The 18,228-nt window shown below is 45.4% G+C and overlaps 1 protein-coding gene across 1 annotated transcript; it reads right to left on the bottom strand.

The window, feature by feature from the left end:
- Nucleotides 1-1,572: 1,572 nt before the first annotated feature.
- Nucleotides 1,573-15,880, bottom strand: RPS25 (ribosomal protein S25). The gene is made up of 5 exons (XM_078682213.1): nt 15,792-15,880; nt 14,498-14,593; nt 13,977-14,160; nt 3,740-3,838; nt 1,573-1,634 (listed from the first exon to the last, which is right to left on the bottom strand). Exons 1-4 carry the CDS (start codon nt 15,792-15,794, stop codon nt 3,744-3,746), a joined length of 378 nt encoding a protein of 125 aa, XP_078538339.1. The 5' UTR covers nt 15,795-15,880; the 3' UTR covers nt 1,573-1,634; nt 3,740-3,743.
- Nucleotides 15,881-18,228: the final 2,348 nt, after the last annotated feature.

Genomic DNA, 18,228 nt, shown 5'->3' with positions numbered 1-18,228 from the left:
AAGCACTATTTGTTTTAATGTGCTACTCAGAAATGTACATATAGCGTGAATATGCAGGAAAATGGTGGCCAAAATTAGTATGTTTGAGCTTCATGCATATTATTTACAAGGTATAGGCACAGTTCAAGTGCTGTTACGTAGATGATAGGGTGAAATGTAGCATATGTGGTCTTGTCACCTAAATTTGGTTTTTTTGTTGTTTCACCTGTTAAGCCTGTTGGCAGTATTCAGTGCCCTGAGAATACGAATACATCTTTGGCAAGGAGACAGTGCTGCACAAAACTTACAATGAAACTTTGCAACCTACGCTAAGCCACCCTGCATTGCTTGGTGAACTGCGTGGTATGGGTGTTTTTATGCATCCTCCCACATATTCGAATTCCCAGATTTACCAAAAGGGGTAAATGTGGGAATGCACCAGAATTGTACGCCTCCACCAGAAGCGCAACGAGGAGAAATCTCAATTTCTCCTTGTTTCCTCCTTAAGTGTACTGCATTCTACAGCACAATTAGAAAGGAAAATACCTCTTAAAATGTTTTTGCAGGAAGATGCCCCTTCCTGCACAAAAACAATCCTGCCTTCCAACACTAGCACTATAGTGCAAGGGTGCCTGAACTGGCGCTAGGCAGCACATTGTACTGCCCCCCTACTTGCGCCGACGCACAATGTAAATGCAGTGAATTCCTGCCTTCTTTCACGCAGCTCAAGGGTTGTTAAATATGCCCCCAGCGTCTGGGAAAGAGGAGCAGGAAGAACAGAATCTGATGGATTGAACAGAATAGGAACATTCAATGCGCATCTCCCTCACAGTGCTCTGTAAAACAATGAAAGCAGGGCTGCGGGGGAGATTATATCTTGTGTAGAAGGAAGGTGAAGAAATTCTTAGAGCAGCACCTGCCTGTGTCGGTCATATTAAGGCATCGGAAACAAGCCACCGTAACAAGCTGCAATTCAGACGAAACAGCTTTCGTTCATGGTGTTGCTATGTAAGAAGAAACAGGGTTACCCAAGCAGATAAAGAAAATCTCCCAATTTTTAAGGCCTAAAAGATCCATTTACTCCTTACGGGGAAAGAAAAAACCATGCTGCGTTCATATAAACCTATCTCTATTAAGGGTCACATACTACAATGGTTCAACATGGTCCTACCTAAGCTTTCTCATTTAAGCAGCGAGAACAAAACTGATTGCTCATTAGTTTTTTCATAAATCATTCAAATGAACCGTGATTTTTGCATATATTTCGTGGAGCAGATTTTTTTATTTACTCCTGCAACGCGATTGCATTAATTATTTTCAAGCGATTCCTACGGCAACGCTTGTGGGATGGATAACGGACCATTAGAACAATACTGTACAGGTTATGTACAAGTCCATTTACCACATGCTAATTCCTATGAAACTCTAGATCCGTAAAAAACAATTCCCCTCTATACCCAAACAGTGAATACCCCCCCCACATTCCATATAAGCTTATCACCGCCCTCAACTTGTAAAGCAGTTCTCCCTGGAACGATATTTCAATTCTGAAATCACGCTTTCTTCCAAACATACCACCAAATGAAATAAGACTTCTTTTCAATCCTTTTTTTTATTCAACACATTTACATTAGAATAGACTCCAACAGAAAAACCTGCAATGAAAGAAAAACGAATTAGCATATTCTTAGGCATTAGCATTACATAACCAGTGACTCATGAAATTCACATCCATCCAACAAGGGTGCACAATATCAACGCTAAGCCACAGATTTAAATTAAGAATTCATCACATAGGGTGTACAACCACTTATGCGCAGACAACATATATCCACCACCATTGGACAGTACAAGTAACGGCACTAGGCATAAATCCACCATAGGCGGGCTAGGTGGCAGGGTATATCTCGAACACAAATTAATGTTCAGAATATGCGATACGCTGCTACATCTCTGCTGATTTAGTCGGACGACAAGAGTTCATATTCTTTCACCCAAACCCACCCCTTCCAACAAGCAACTGGCCCAAACTGGAAGAAAAAAAAGCCACTGGGTCCAACAATCTCACCGTAAACATGCAGAGCACTCATTTACATTCACCCAGGAACAGCATCCTGAAAGTACAAGTGCATACAGCCACAGGATTCCAGCAATCACTGCAATGGAGCTAAATGTGAAAAAATTGCAGAACACTGGTTCTGTGCCAACCGCAGCTAAAACCCGGGCATGAACTTCATTATGCTCCACAACTCCTTTTCCTCTGCATAAAAAAACTATTTATTCTGCTAGTGTTGGAGGTAAAGTAACTTTTTAGGTCTCGTTCTTTACCATTGCGAAGCAATGGGAAATGGGGGAGAATTCAAGTGCTCGAACTGATTGTCAAACCACCGCTTTTTTCCGTGGCGTTTTCTTCGAGTGCACGTACAGGCACGCGCATTTGGCCCATACACTTTCATGGCCATCTGTTCCTCAATGTCCCTCCTACCCTTCGTTTGATCTTGCCGCGAGTTCAGGCTAATGGCCCTCCCCCAGCACAGAGCGCGCATCGCGGCCGCACAGCACATCAAAGGGCTTCTCCCAGCGTGTGCTGTGCGGCTTCTCCTCCCCTAATTATGTGGCCGGCCGTACTTGTGTTTCCCGGCCACTCTTGTATTTAATTAGCAGCAGCAGCATTTCTCCTGCGCCAGGCCACATCAAAGGCTCTGTGCCACTTTCACCCACACAGCAACACACAGACACGCAACGCCACTCACACCCACGCAAGCCCACTATCAGCCACGCAACACCACACTCAGCCGCGCAACGCCACTCAGCCGCGCAACGCCACTCAGCCGCGCAACGCCACTCAGCCGCGCAACGCCACTCAGCCGCGCAACGCCACTCAGCCGCGCAACGCCACTCAGCCGCGCAACGCCACTCAGCCGCGCAACGCCACTCAGCCGCGCAACGCCACTCAGCCGCGCAACGCCACTCAGCCGCGCAACGCCACTCAGCCGCGCAACGCCACTCAGCCGCGCAACGCCACTCAGCCGCGCAACGCCACTCAGCCGCGCAACGCCACTCAGCCGCGCAACGCCACTCAGCCGCGCAACGCCACTCAGCCGCGCAACGCCACACAGCCGCGCAACGCCACACAGCCGCGCAACGCCACACAGCCGCGCAACGCCACACAGCCGCGCAACGCCACACAGCCGCGCAACGCCACACAGATTGTGGGTGCAGATTGTGGGTGCAGATTCAGAAAAAACTCAGCAGCACCACCACCATTGCAATGCAATCTGTCTCGTTTTAACGCAAATTTAAGCTATAGGCCTTGTAAATGACAAAGCCTTTTATTTATGTTCCAAAAACCAGAACGCAAAAATAAAGGGCATCATCATTTACAATGCTAATAGTTCAGACTCGCGTTATTGCGAGACCCATTGCATTTCTAATGCTTGTTTTAAGTTGCAACCTACACTGCCTCCCATAAAACGTGATTTTTCCACCAATTCTTTTAATTAAGTGGCAGCCGAGGCACATACTGCCCTCGTAAGAACTCATGGCACGGAAGACTAACATTTGCAATCACAAAGGCAGCTGGTTTCAAGTTAGGGATCAAGATTTGGCCCTTATAGCCCAGGGCCTACCGACAAGTCAGTTCCACATCAACTTGCCTCATTAGCAGTTTCCACAGAAAACGATTTATGTTTTGAGAATTCATAGCCCATCCCTTTGAAGAGCTGAACACATAACATTACCAACACGGGGCACAACTCACCGGATTAAGCTTCCTCTGTGCCTGCGGGTGCATCTCCTCCCTTCGTGTTCCGGGTATAAATCACTTGAGCTCTGTGCTTCGACACCAGTTTAATCAAACCTGTTAAAAGACAGAAGTATTACTGAAAGTTCCTCACTTAAATAACTGCAATCAACAGAACTCTCAAATGAGACCGGTCACTGATATCACATACATCATGGTGACATATCAAACAAGAAAACTGCAACAAACAAATGCAAAACAAAGTGTATGCACTCTGGTTTATCTCGATAAGCAGATACGTCTTACCTATATGATTCAAGTACCAAGCTGTTGGCTTGACCCATGTTTGGCATTTATTTCGAGTTCTGGGTTAAATTCCGATATTGCATTTTTATAGCAGGGTATAAATTTAGAGGTGCGTGATAATTATCTTACCCTCGTAATTTTTCCAGGTAAATTCTAAAATGTCAAACATGTCCAAATTTAGCGATGAAAAATCCTAGAAATTGGTCAGTATGTGTTTTGGTGCAGAAAACTACTAAAACCTGCATGTAATTCCCCCAAAACGTAATCAGGTGATATTTATGGCACTCTTCAACTAAAGGATTTATTTATTCATTCAAAGTTTTATATAGCGCGAACAAGATCCTTACAGATATCAGAGCGCTTCACAACGGAGAGAGGGCAGAAGGGGTGAACAGAGATAGCGGGAGCAGTATAATAGTACAAACATGGTAGGATAATAACATACATAAAACATCAAAATACAATCAGGTAAACAGGATAATATAGGATAATATAGGACTGTACAAGTCATTGACCCCACTACCTAGGTGTTCAGGTACACCTTGGGTGCGTGGAAGGCTTATATCAATACCCTAATATAGCGAGAACACTGAGTGGGGGCATCGGGAGAGTGAATCAGTAAACTAAGTGTAACATATATTGGTCGGTAGTGAGAGCGTAATGTAGTGGTATCCCCACCAATTAGAAGTAAAGTGCCAAAGGCCAAAGTGAACAGAGGTACAGAGCAATGCAGAGTCTCTGATCCAGCACCTGTAAGGTTCAGGAGATCTTGGCCAGAAGGATGGATTTCACTTCTTTCTTGAAGAGTTCGGTGGAGGAGATAAGCCTGGTTTCAGGAGGGAGCGCATTCCAGATCCTGGGTGCCATTCCTGAGAAGGAGCGCTTGTATGTTCTCTTTCCGGAATCTACGGGGCTTCAGGAGTAGATTTTTAGCACTTCTATTGGATCTCGAACCTCCTGATATAGACAACTTTTGAGCGAGGTAGTTGGGTGCATTGTGGTGCACGGCCGCGTGTGTCATGACTGCAATTTCTAGCTGTATTCTGGCTTCAAAAGGCAACCATTTTAGGGACTTTAAGTCTGGGGATATATGCAAATGTTTTCTTGAGCCAGTAATGAGTCTCGCGGCAGCGTTCAGGGAGGCTCTTAAGGGTGCTGTTGTGGATAGCGGGAGTCCGCTGAGGGCCACAATTCCGTAGTCTATTCGAGGGATGACTAAAGCTTGCACAGCCGTTCGGAAGTCTTCGGCAGGGAGGAAGGGTTTAATTTTCCTCAGTGTGTTGATTTGGAAGTTAGCTCCTTCTGTGGCTTTGCTAACGTGCTGCTGCATGTTGAGATTGGCGTAGAGTGTGATGCCTAGGGATTTCGCCGAGTCCACAATGGTAGGTTGGACATTAAGTGCTGTTAGGTTATTGAGCCACGTTTGGGTGGTGGAAATTTTCGCCGGGGGTGAGATGAGTAGGAACTCAGTTTTCAGAGCATTTAGATTGAGGTGATTATCGGCCAGCCAGGATTGAGTGTTGATAAGCGTGGAATTCAGAAGTTTGATATCTTCCGGGGATTGTAGCTTTAGATAAAGTTGTGTGTCGTCGGCGTACATATGGAACTGGACCTTGGAGGCTTGGAGCAGGGTGGCGAGCGGTTCCATGACGAGGTTGAACAGTGTGGGGGAGAGGGAGGATCCTTGTGGAACACCTAGATCTGCAGGCACGGGTGTAGATAGCACATTGTTGATCTTGAATTTCTGGGATCGGTTGTGAAGGAAGGACGAAAACCATTTGAGAACAGTTCCTGATAGACCCATTCTAGTGCTTAGCAGTTCCAGCAAGTTCTCATGTTTGACCGTGTCAAATGCTGTATAGCTCATACAGACTGTAGAAGATGTATGTAGTGGGCTTCCTCTCTTGCCTCCAATGTTCTGCACAGGACAGGGATTTCTTGCATCCCACATGGATTTGTAGGGTTCTGGCTCCATACTGGGAAACACTGCTGTCTGACTTGGGTGCTAGGCTGAAGCCTGACCCAAAGGTGTTTCTTTTGCATAGAAACAGATTTAGAGGTTCTGATAAATTAGCTTTTCTATGGTTGCGGCCAATAGTCCCTACGAGGGGATGTGGCTCATTGCTGGAAAGAGGAGAACCCTCCCTCTGTGGAAGACTGACATCAGTGGGCTTGATTTATAGAATAGTACGAAAAGACCACATTACATTCCCAGATGTTACCCAAGAGAACAAACCAAAATATGAGACACTTGGGCTAGCTCCTGGGGAATGGTTATTCACCGAATAGTCAACGACTACTGCTGAAATACGTGGGTATAGGTACAGAGGATTTTGCATTTTATGACCCTGTATATAGCCACAAAATAATTTGCATTGGTCATATACCGTTGATCTGGTATGATTATCAAAATTTACTGCTTATACTCTGCTTTGTACTTGAGACGGTGACAAAAACATTGTTATTCTAAAAAAGAAAGTTTACCAATACCGGAGGAAAAGCAAATCTTACAGTATCTCAACTGGACACTGAACTCAACGTTTTCAATTTTATAAATAGCGTTGTTTGTTTTTCGAAAAATGTTCACTCAGGAAACAGGAATAAATTGAAGACAAACTATTAGAGACGTCACACAATAGAGTATAAGAGAATGTGGCATGTTCGGTACCACTTTGTGGTAAAACTGCACGGCTGCCCATTTACATTGCCCAGGTGGCACCTATTGAATCTAGCTGCAAAATGTTGCATTCTTCATCACCTAATTAAGTAAACCTGGCTAGGTTTATCTAAGCTCGGAATATTGGGTGTAGGCCACGAAACACTACTCAATTTTCAAAGAAACGGGTATAAGCATGTTGCTATTCAATGGAGGTGGTCTTGCCTTTGATAGTAAAGATGAAAAGGAACCATTAGGTGAAATTACAATTGATGTATGTCTGAGCTATCTAAATTTAAGTTAGATCCGCAAGAAATTCAAAGGCCCTTTGGGTAGGATCACACCCACTCTTTGCTAGATTTAGTTTAGGTTTACTGCCTGAACACTGTGGTGCTTACGTCCAGTGAATGTGCTCCGACCTCTGAAGTATATGCATAATTGGCTAATACCCAACAGACATTCAACTTCACTACAAGTCTATGGTATACGGGACCCTGCATACCCAGGGACTTTAAACGTGAATTACTAGTGGAATGCTTAATCACTAGTGGAATGCAGCACTGTGTGCAATTTTAAATGTTCAAAGTCACCATGCCTAAATAATACTTTTGCCGGGCCTAAACCCACACTTTAATAAGTAACCCAACCCCCCCCCCCCCCCATCTCCAATTGAACCAGTCCAGACCGAGCTGCCAAGCCAGGTCCTCTGAACCAGACCCCAACAGAGAATCAATTTCACCCCAGTTGCCCAATCTGAGATAATTCTCAATTGTCACCTGGCAGCCCGCGGGGGATGTGTGAATTGCTCTTAGGAAAAGGAACAAATGCCACTGTTTGGGCCCTGCCCCATGACTTATTTCAGGGGGATTTCCACATGTCCCAGGATACATACACCTCAGGGGTATGTCCAAAGCTCTGACCAAGAGAAGAAATATTCTGATATCTTGGATTTGGACTGAGATGTGCATTGTGGGATTGTTTAGTGGCAAAGCCCATAGGAAGTGATGTATGGAGGGCAATGTGGCCCCTTCCACCCACACGCTATCACCAGGCATAAAAGTGCCCCCTTGCTACCTTCAGAACACTGCTGACCTGCGGAAAACAGGACAGCACCTGCTCAACCAAGAAATTTGAATTGAGAAAGACAGACCTGCTGCTTTCCCCTGCGGAGCAAAAAAAAAATTCCCCCCAAAAACTCGAATGGCTGTGACTGCTTCCACTTGAACCCAGAACAGAGGAGTGGACTGCAACAATTCGTTGGCTGGCCTCCTGTTAAGCTCTTGGAACACAAAAGCTGCCAGAAGCCTTCAAAGAGCCCAGTGGATTAGTTTTAACTGGATTGGAGTCCAAACTCAACCACCAGCCAGGGGTTCAGAACCTTTTGGATACCACTTGGTTAAGTGTACCCTCCTCCCTTCAAGATAACAAAAGTGGATACTTAGGAACCTTTTCCTGAACTTTTTATGCTAGAACCAGAGGCTACCATGGGATTGCAGCTTAACTGCAGCAATCACATCGCTGGTCAGTTTCAACTTAATTTGCCCTTGTGAAAGCAGCTTGACTCCCAGAAAAGTCTCAATGTGAAGTATTTCTCGGAGACCAACACTGAGCAGCACCCTGCCGCTGTTGCACCTTCAGTCAAATCCATCTGGAAGCCCACCCCACCAAGAAAATTCCTCCAGGAAAAAGAACTGAGCCAGAAGGCACTGAGCCAAGCAGGGTTCCAGTGTCCAACCCGCAATCTATAGCAGTCAGCCGAACCTTTTGAAAAATGTCATTTTGGTATCCGTTTATAAAAAAAATGTAAATCACTTTTATTAAAATATAGTGTGCGGTTTTCAACTTAGTAACTGTTTTGGTAGTGATAAACGATTTACACTTGTTTCCTAAATGGCTCTGTGCCACAGCTACCCAAAATTGAGCCAAGGTTTAAATTCAGGCAACCCAACTGGACGGGATGCAGACTAGCGACATTAGTTTGGGAGGTCTCGATCACCCCAAACAATAAACCACTTTCTCATAGTACTCATTTGCAGTCACTTGTCTGTGCAATCTGGGCCTTTCTGGATTGCATTTTGCGCACATTACCAAGTACAACCTTCAACGAATTTGATGGGCTAGGTTAAAAAAAACTTCTACAAAGGCAGAGATCACAATAGATCTTGCAAACTACATAGTGCAGCAGGGTTTACTATGCTAAATCACCCTAAAACAAGATCACTGTCACCAACAGACACCTTACCAGGAGTAACAAATCCAAAACGCCTTAAGTAACCTTTGGACACTGCAAAACTTTCCACACAACACCTTTCCAACTGCACTTCTAATTTGGCTGTAAGCAGAATGCGCAAACTGAAAATCTTGAGGTTAGACTAATCAGAATATGGCAGAACACCTAAATCTCAGTAGACTAATAGAAGCAAGGCACAAGCCCGGAGAACACTGCCCGAGACTAGTCCCAGCAGCTGGTGCTATTACAGGTAAAAGGGGTTAAGCTTCAAGCAGCTTTAGTTAGTCTACCAATGCACTATATCTAGAGCCAAGCGTAGGCCTTAAATATCCAAAGTCCCCCCGGCCACCCCCAATGGAAAAAAAATGCCAACGGTGGAACGACTTCATAGCTCTGGCACACGTTTTACGCAAGCACCCTTTGTACTACAAAAGGGGATGCACCAGCATCTGCGTCCCCCTTCTGTAATACCATTGTGCCCAGGGGCTCAAAGTGGGCTCACAAGCCTGTATGCCCCCGGGCAGAATGTATGATTCAGGCCAAGGGCCCGTATTACCGAAGTGCCCCAGGGGCGCAGCTGGCGCTTGCCCCTGCTTTGAGTGTCCAGCCACAGGGAACAAAGGAATTCCAGAAGAACAAACGCCTGTGGTTCCTTCTGTAATACACATGGCATTGGTGCACATGTTTCCCTAGCGTTCAAGAGGGCTCCCTCATGTGCATGGGGCGTGGCCCCATGCACACGAGGGGATCACTAAATCTGTGCCGTATTATGGACGCTCAAGCACATACATAAATAAGCTAACGGGAGGCACACTGAGTGTGCCACGAAAAGGTGGAGCACTGTCAGAGCTCCCTCATGTACCCCCCACACCCCCAACATTACTGTGGAGATCTCTCCCCTCTTAAGTGCAGGCAGGTGCCACCTGCACAGTGAAAGAGCAGCTTTGAAGTTACCGCTTCGTATTTCACTTGAATGCGCTGCTCCCAGGCAGCAGAGGTCTGCAGCTGTCCTGAATATAGCACATTAAGTCTAACAGGGTACACTTTCTGGTTGCGCCACAGCGCACATTCAGAGTGCACCCTATATGCAATAGGGCCCCATGTGTTAAAACAAGCATTTGCAATGCAATAGGTCTCGCATTTGCGAGAGTTTAAGCTATTGGCATTGTAAGTGACAATCCCTTTCATTTATATTTTAAAAACCAACACGTAACTAAAAGGCATTGCCATTTACAATGCTAATAGCTCAAACTCACAACTGCGAGACCTATTGCATTGCAAATGCTTGTGTAATGTTGTGCCTAACTTCAAACACCTTCTTTTCAAGCCATTTGGCTGTGCACAGCATAGCTGGGTTCAGGCCCTGGGCCCACCCCTTTTTTTACTCAGCCAAGATCACCCTGAAATTTTTCCGGAAGGAGATATGTAAAAAAAAACTCAATTCAATATCGGATTCTTTGCTCTCCTCTAAATAAACAGCTGAAAGCAATTACACCTCACTTTACAAGAAATCTGAACTTTTGTCAAAGAAGTGCTTTTTTAAAAAACATTTCAGGATAGGCTGGAAGGTTTTATGAAGTTAGAGGTATGTAGATTGAAAGTCTGTGGAAGGTCAGACACCCACAGGTTAAATTAAAAAAAATATTCAAATCTATCTGGACGAGGGAGTGTTTTTCCCTTATCCATTTCAAGTCCAAAGCCCAAAGCGTCAGACTGACAACACCGAAAAATCTGCTTTGATCGCTATTACAGAACTAAGTCACTACATCCTGAAAAACAAAACGAAAAAAAATTCTTTGAAGGTAGAGAAAAATAAAAAGGACGTTTTGCTGCAGTGTTTGCAGATACTTGAGCCTAAGGTCCACAAACCCGTTTCAAGGTCCCATCACCTTTTCCCATTTGTCATCGCTGGGGGTTGCATCTTAAGAGCATCCAGCACATCTGCCTCCATCCAGGGGAGAGCTGTCGCACACTGCGACCGCAGGGGACTACATGTACCAGAATCCCCACTTGTAATCTCACCTCTGGCCATTTAGTGCTAGTTAAGTGTGTTGCAGTCCCGCTGTGTGGGACGTGCACGGGGCAAAGCGCCCCGCCAGAGTCCGGAGGAGGCTGCCCACCCCTCGTGACTGTACTTTCTGGATTAAGCTTGCAAAGGTACTTTTTTCAAACTTGCTGTGCCCCTTTAATGTCATATGGCCTGGAAGTTTCTGAATGGAGGCTGATCTTGTTGGTGACTTATTTGTCTCTCGGCGCATTGTAGTCAATAAACAAACATACTTCATTACCTAAAAATTATACCCTGCGCCTGCATTTCTGTACACTAACACCATTGTATGTTCCTTTGTATCCTCTCAATCAGCTCATTAAGTGTTTAGTAAAATGGGCTCTGGAAAAAGAATCAGATCTAGAACAGGGCATCGTCAAACACTCCAAAAGTTCCAGTAAACCTGATAATTGTATGCTTAGGGAGATCAACTGGCTAAATAAGGATGTGGAGACACTCATTAGCTCAGATACATTACCTCCAGTGGAAGACAGACCTGACAGGAACCACGCAAATACTGTAGCCTCCCATGACAACCTGGGTGCTATTCCCAAATTAAAACGCCTGTGTGTCCCCAAAGCAAATGTTAGAACAGATCCCAAGGGCAAGCGCAATGCTCCAAATATAGCAAACTATTTCAACAAGTTCCCGCCGCGCTGCCTGCGACGACCCGGAAGCGGTTGGGCAGCCGGCCAATCCCAACCGGAAGTCCCGCCCCCATCGCGGCACGAGAGAGAAGCCACTGTCCGAGGAGCCCAGAGGGCTCCTGATCGAGTCCCGGTCCCGAGATGGGGGACCGGGTGAAGAGCGGCCGGGCGCATGAAGAAGGCGGGGCTCTCAAGTGGTGAGAGAGCCCCGCAAAGCGCAACCGCCGCCCGAGAGGCACGCTGAGCACCGCCAGAACAGGTGAGTGCGGAGGAGGGGTGAGTGGGGGTGGGGTGTGCGCGTGTGTCTGTTGTAGTGTGTCTGTGCGTGCGTGTCTGCGCGTGTGTCTGTTAAAGGGGGGTGCGTGTGTGTATGCAGTGTGTGTATGTGCGCATGCGTGCAGGAGCCTTTCTGTGCATGGGAATAGCAGGGACGGCGACGCGACGTGCGCGCTCACGAGATACAATCGCCAGGAGGACAAGCTCGTCACAGTCTGCTGTCTACATTCCCCGGAATCCCTGGAAAGTGGCGACATAAGTGGTCTCCCTAGACAGCAAAAGCTTCGCTTTCGTCTAGGCGAGACCTAAAAACGGGGGCGGCACTTTCTAGTGTGTTCTGTCCCTCGGGTTTAGCTCTTATAGAAATAATCAAAACCAGCTCCAATCTTCAACAAGTTATCTTCTGCCCAAAAAGAAACTGACTTATTTCCATAAATGCAAATCACAGCCACTACTTCAAGCCAACTAAATGGGAACTACCATAGCACAGGGCCCACAAGCATCTTCAAAGGACTTAAAAGTGTAGGTACAAGTGAAATGTTAATGCTGTTTCAAGATATGTGTTCCTCCCACACCCTGTCAGCTACAGCGTAGCATGTAGTCAATGTGCATCTTGCTTTCAATGTTGTGGAAGCTTTTTGTCATATACACAAGAGTCTACGCCTCCAAATTTACAAACATTAATTTGCGCAGTGTGGGGAGCAGGGTCTATCTATAAAATGTTTCTTAAAGCACACTAAAATGAGTTAAATTGTGCCCAGCGCACATGCAGGAATGAGTAGCCGTATTGGAATGGTTGAAAACTTAGATGGCTGCTCTTGACAGCAGCAGGTGGCACCCAGATTGCCAGTGGGGGGTTGGAAAGCGGCTTTAAAAGAGGATAAGGTAGGAAGCATGTACAGAAATTACATCTCGCATACACTGTTATGGTCTAACTTTGCAGTAAAATTACACGCTATCTTAACATCGTTGGAGTAAACCAACAAAAGGGAGGAAAAGGTTCAAATCAGGAGCACAGAAAATATAAGAAAGCCTCCGAGTAAGGGGATATGCAAAGCCCATTCTGTGTATTATACTATTCACAAAGGATATTGACAACCGCCAAAGTTGCAGTAGGTGAACCCTGAAAATTAGCAGCAGGGCTGGTCATGAGCCGAAAGACTAACTAACTACTTGTTGAAACGCCATATTCTAAAAGGCATAATTACCTTCTTTTCAGGAAGCTTCAGAAAGGCAGCATTCATGAGCTTACATCATAAGACTAGGCCATGAATTATGGCCAAATTCTACCAAGTAAAAAAAAAATAATTTCTAAAACTATGACCTCCACCATTACCAACAAACTTCTTTCTGAAACCCAAGTTTACACTATTATCCTTGCCTCACAATAAATGTTACCGTTCAAACCACAACGCACTCAAATTTACATTTCCCGATACAGTAGAAGCAATGCAGTTTGAAAGAAAAATGTTAAATCACTAGAGACTGGTTTTGCTATACAACTTAACCCAAAAGTCCAGAGGTTGTGGCGTCCAGAGAGTACGCCATCTAAAGTCACACTCTGCCTATAGCCTACAGGCCGAGTGTGACTTTAGATGGCGTACTCGCTGTACACACGCGGCTGTCTTGCGAACTCATGTATACAAACATGGTTCAGTTTACCTTGTGGGGAGAATCAATTTAAATAAAGGAAGTAATTGATGGAATTATACACTTGATTTATGATAGTGGATTTGCAAAATTGAGAATTTTTCTTTATACTGGACTTCACGACTGTTAGAGGTCCAACTTATGGTTATATTAGTGGAAATCCTAGTTGAAGAATACTTATTCTGCCCTGAAGAAGTCGAAAGGCATGATATTAATGCCAGACGAAACACGTGTTGGCTGTTATCTTTGATTGATGAATACCAGAAAACTGGGACTCAAGTACTGTGGACAATTGTTAAAATAGTTTTGGATTGACGAAAGGGTGTGGTATATACTTTTTTGCTCAGCAGAGAATCATTTTGAAGCTTTTAAGACCCAGTTGAAGCAATACCCAGTTTTCCCCTTTCTCCTAAAACATGAAAGCTGCCATCGCTTGTTCTCACCTTTGTTGAGTAGCTCTTGAAGCGCAGCCCGGGCCAGGGAGCCTCGGATCTTCAGCCTCTCGGACACAACGGCAGGAGTGATCAGCTTGTAGTTGGGCACCTCTTTGCACAGCTTGTCGTAGGTAGCTTTGTCAAACAGAACCAAGTTGTTCAGCTTGTCTCTCACTTTTCCTTTGGACCACTTCTACTCAAGAGAAATAGCATGTCAAGGTTTGAAATTCAAAAAAATGCAATACCAAGCCAAGCTAGATTACTCTTAACTGCAAAACTATACAACTCTTAGATATAGCAAAGAACCCTCGAATAAGAGCAAGTTGTAACTGCAATGCATGCAAGAACAGAAATATAGGGATACCTATGGCAGGTGCATCCAATGCTCTGTGCAGCCATTTGTCACCATACATAACAGACATTATAGTAACAACAACTATGAAAATACACAAATACAATTCTTTAAGCTCCCGCCAATGAGTGATTCGTACAGAACACCACAATGTTCAAAGTCCCAGAAATGAGCTTACCTTCTTCTTGGCTTTACCGCCAGATTTGTTGACTGGATCCTTGTCCTTCTTGGCGGACTTGCCCGCATCCTTTTTCTTCTTATCGTCTTTGGGAGGCTGTTTAAATAAGCAATGATTAAATGTAGTTGCCAGAGAAAGAAGATGTAAGCAGATTAATACAAATTGCGTTTTAATTTTGCATAACGGGCATCACGACAACTGGAAAGCAACTATTTAACAAGATAAATCAAAATTAAAACAGTATGAAGCGTGTTCCGTTGTGCTGAGTGCAGCACTTATATTAGGAACAAAAGGTTCTATCACTACGAGCAAACGTGTGCAATTAAGAGGTCCCCTTCCTCAATGGGTAAAACCTACCAATACGGACTAACTGATAAAACAGATTTCATGCCATAGCGCATCTCACTGAAATTGCTTTCAGATACAAAAGCACTTTAAAAAATTCCTCGTACATCAGTATTTTAAAAATAATCTCATGCACAAGCATTAGCAATAAAGGATACTACCTTCAGGTCAGTTTTAGAAACGTTTTAATTGTAGTTATTAAATTATATATGATCTGAAAAGTTTACATAATTTACCCATATCTAATCACCTACGGTGGTCAATTACCATTAAAAGATTTTTTCTTCCGCCCAACGTCTCTACATAAACAATTAAATACAGCCCCCTTTAAAATGTCGGGTCTGCTAAGAAAAACTGCGCATATAACGGCTACACAACTTAAAGACTAGGTTTGAGTAGGTGCATAAGAGGGAACATTTAATGCATTTTTTTTACAGATTTCGGAACCATCACCACTGTAGCTACCGCTCGCAGTATGTCCCTCAAAATCAGATACTTTTTAAACGATGTACTAGAACATAAAGCCAGGAATTCCAGAACCAACATAATATTGCACCCCTTCAATCTATTCCCTTCCATAGAGAGCTGTCACTACAAAGCGTCACAGGTGGTGGGCTAAGGCCTGAGCTCATCTTAGATTCGCATATACCCGACTAAACGAAACATAATTAGATCCCACTTTAAAGCCCACCAAAATAGGAAGATGTCCTTCTAGAGGAGTTATTTTTATTAACGTTTTGAGAGAAAAAAAGGGGGTAGAACATGCAGAGGACCCTTGGTATCAGTTTAGTCCGCCTCGGCACCACAGGCACGACGTGGAGGACCAAGAGTCCTCCCGAGCCTAGCGTTCAGATCTGAGAAGCCTCGGGCCATACTACTACTGTGGGAGCTGCCAGGCTTTCACCCGCTTTCCAGCTCTTCTTTGCCCTGTTCCCATCCCGACCCTCACCATGCTGCTGCTCCGGTGAGATGGCCGAACAGAAAGGAAGTGCCCCTGCTTCGCCGCTCGGGAAACCCTGCTGCAGGGCGGGACTTCCGGCGAATGACTTCCGGGTTATAGGGAAAGCCACTATTTACTCGCCGTCTTCATAAACAAAGTAAAAACTACAACTCCCATCGTGCAACTTTAGCCCATGCTGCCTGTCTGCCCCAAGAAGCAGGAAGAAGAAAGTAGTCACAAACTTGATTCTGATGATCCACTAGAAAACTAATCTGCAGTGTTGGCGAAAGAAGAAATAAAATACAATTTACTGCTGCATTTAATAGTGTGACAAGATAGCTCCATATGTCACTAGGATACAGCTTTTCAGTTTGATTTTTCGGATCAGTCCACTCTTGGAGCTGCAATTTTCGTTCATTTTAATTGCGCCAATGGGACCAAAACACCGTTGGGATTTCGGGTCCTTAATGCAATGTTAATGTCTCTAGATGAGGGACATTAGAAGTGTGTCCTCATGTAACGTAACTGGAAAATATGTAAAGCGCTCTGATACCTGATTCGGTTCGGGTCTAGTTCGCGCTATATAAAACTCGGCAAAAAAAACAAGCATTTACAATGCAATGGTCTCGGCAATATTATAGTTAGAGCTGTTGGCATTGCTCTTTAAAAAAAAAAATGTTTATCCCTAAATAAATGGCCTTGTCATTTCTATTGGCAATAGGTTAATTTTTTGCATGTGTGAGACTTATTGCATTAGCAGAGAGAGAGTGAGGTATTTAAATAGAGAGTGAGGTAGTGAGAGAGAGTGAGGTAGTGAGAGAGAGAGTGAGGTAGTGAGATAGAGAGAGTTAGGTAGTGAAAGAGTGAGGTAGTGAGGGAGAGGGATGTTGTGAGGTAGTGAGATATAAGCAGAGAGTGATGTTGCGAGGTATTGAGATAGAGCGAGGTAGTGAAAGAGAGAGTGAAAGTGAGTTAGTGAGATAGAAAGAGAGCGAGTGAGGTAGTGAGATAAAGAGTGAGTGAGGTAGTGAGATAGAGAGAGAGAGAGAGTGAAGTTGTTATGTAGTGAGATAGAGAGTGAGGTAGTGAGAGGGGTGGCAGGCAGGTGACCACAGACCTCTTACCTTGATCCTAGCTCCTATGCCTCGATGCCTCACGGTTTCCGCGGCGTGCCAGTGAGGCTGTGCAGAAGGTGACCAGCAGGAGACCAGACCCTAATCTCTTGAGTGCAATCATACACGGACAGCGGGGCAGAAGGCAAGAAAAACACGAGTGCAATCAGGGGGAAGAATCTATCAATGGAGCAACACTCGCCAACGAAAACAGTTAGCAGTGCAAGCTTGTGCAAGTACCTTTATGGAGGGAAGCGCTCCGCAGATAGGTATATGTTGCACCATGCCTCCGCTTAAACGCACACCTTGCCAAAGCACCTAAGAATAAACGCAAGCACTGATCCCAGGCTACGCATGTGCAAGCTGGCCTTGAGCATCAAATGCAAGGAGGAGCGGACGCACAAAGGCAAAGTAGGAGAGCAGTCAGGTACATACAGCTCTTGCAGAGCTTCACATGTACATGGCCCGGGGTCATGCTTTCGCTGAGTGTATCCCGTGAGCCGTCAGAGAGGCAGCACATGCTCATTACACTCATTGTGTGATACGTCACAGCATTGCACTGATCACTGGAAAGTTGCATGCTATGCTGAAGCGATGACGGGCGCCAGTATCTGGAGGGAGGGGGAGGGGGGTTGTGAAGAGCATTAAATTGGAGGGGGGTACAGATGTTCCAGGGAGGGAATTCCAGATGCAGGCTCCACTTTCACAGAAGCGCCCGTATCCCGCGTCTGACACTGTTCCCTTGGTTCATCGGCGTGAGCCGAGGGTTGGCAATGTGGCCTCAGTGCCTGAAAGTGAGGGTCCTTCTGGTGGGCGGGGCGTAGAATCATGAATAACATCCTGCAGTGCACGGTCAGTCAGTGAAGGCTTCCCCGTCTCTTCAGAGCTGGCCCACTGATGCTTCCTAATTGCAAAACTAGAAGTACCGCAGCTGCAGGGAAAGTGCACATCGAACCAGATGGATTGGGGAAAGAGGCATGTGACTCACTGGATCGCAGACTGGGGAGGGGGGTCTGCAGCTGCACAGTAAGAAGAAGGGAAAATAAACGAACATGCGGAGAATGACGGATGGGCTATGGGCAGTTCTCCAACATGGTACACAGGGAAAGGTCGTGCCGATGTGCCCTGGTGGTTGAAGTGAACAGGGCGTGACTCGCCAACCCATGCAGCTTTTTTCCACGGGTGGCTGTACCTGAGCAGTTGATCCCTTTGCCACCCTGGCCTGCTATCTAGAGGCGAACCATGTGTCCACAACAACCGGTTCCCTCGGCGCTGAAGAGCGTGCTGCTAATGGAAGAAATGCGAAGAACACCCAGGCGTGCTAGGCCTAGCCG

This window comes from Lissotriton helveticus, chromosome 3_1, assembly GCF_964261635.1.
Source record: "Lissotriton helveticus chromosome 3_1, aLisHel1.1, whole genome shotgun sequence".
In the NCBI taxonomy this organism is placed as follows: domain Eukaryota; kingdom Metazoa; phylum Chordata; class Amphibia; order Caudata; family Salamandridae; genus Lissotriton; species Lissotriton helveticus.
This window is presented reverse-complemented; position numbering and strand designations above follow the sequence as displayed.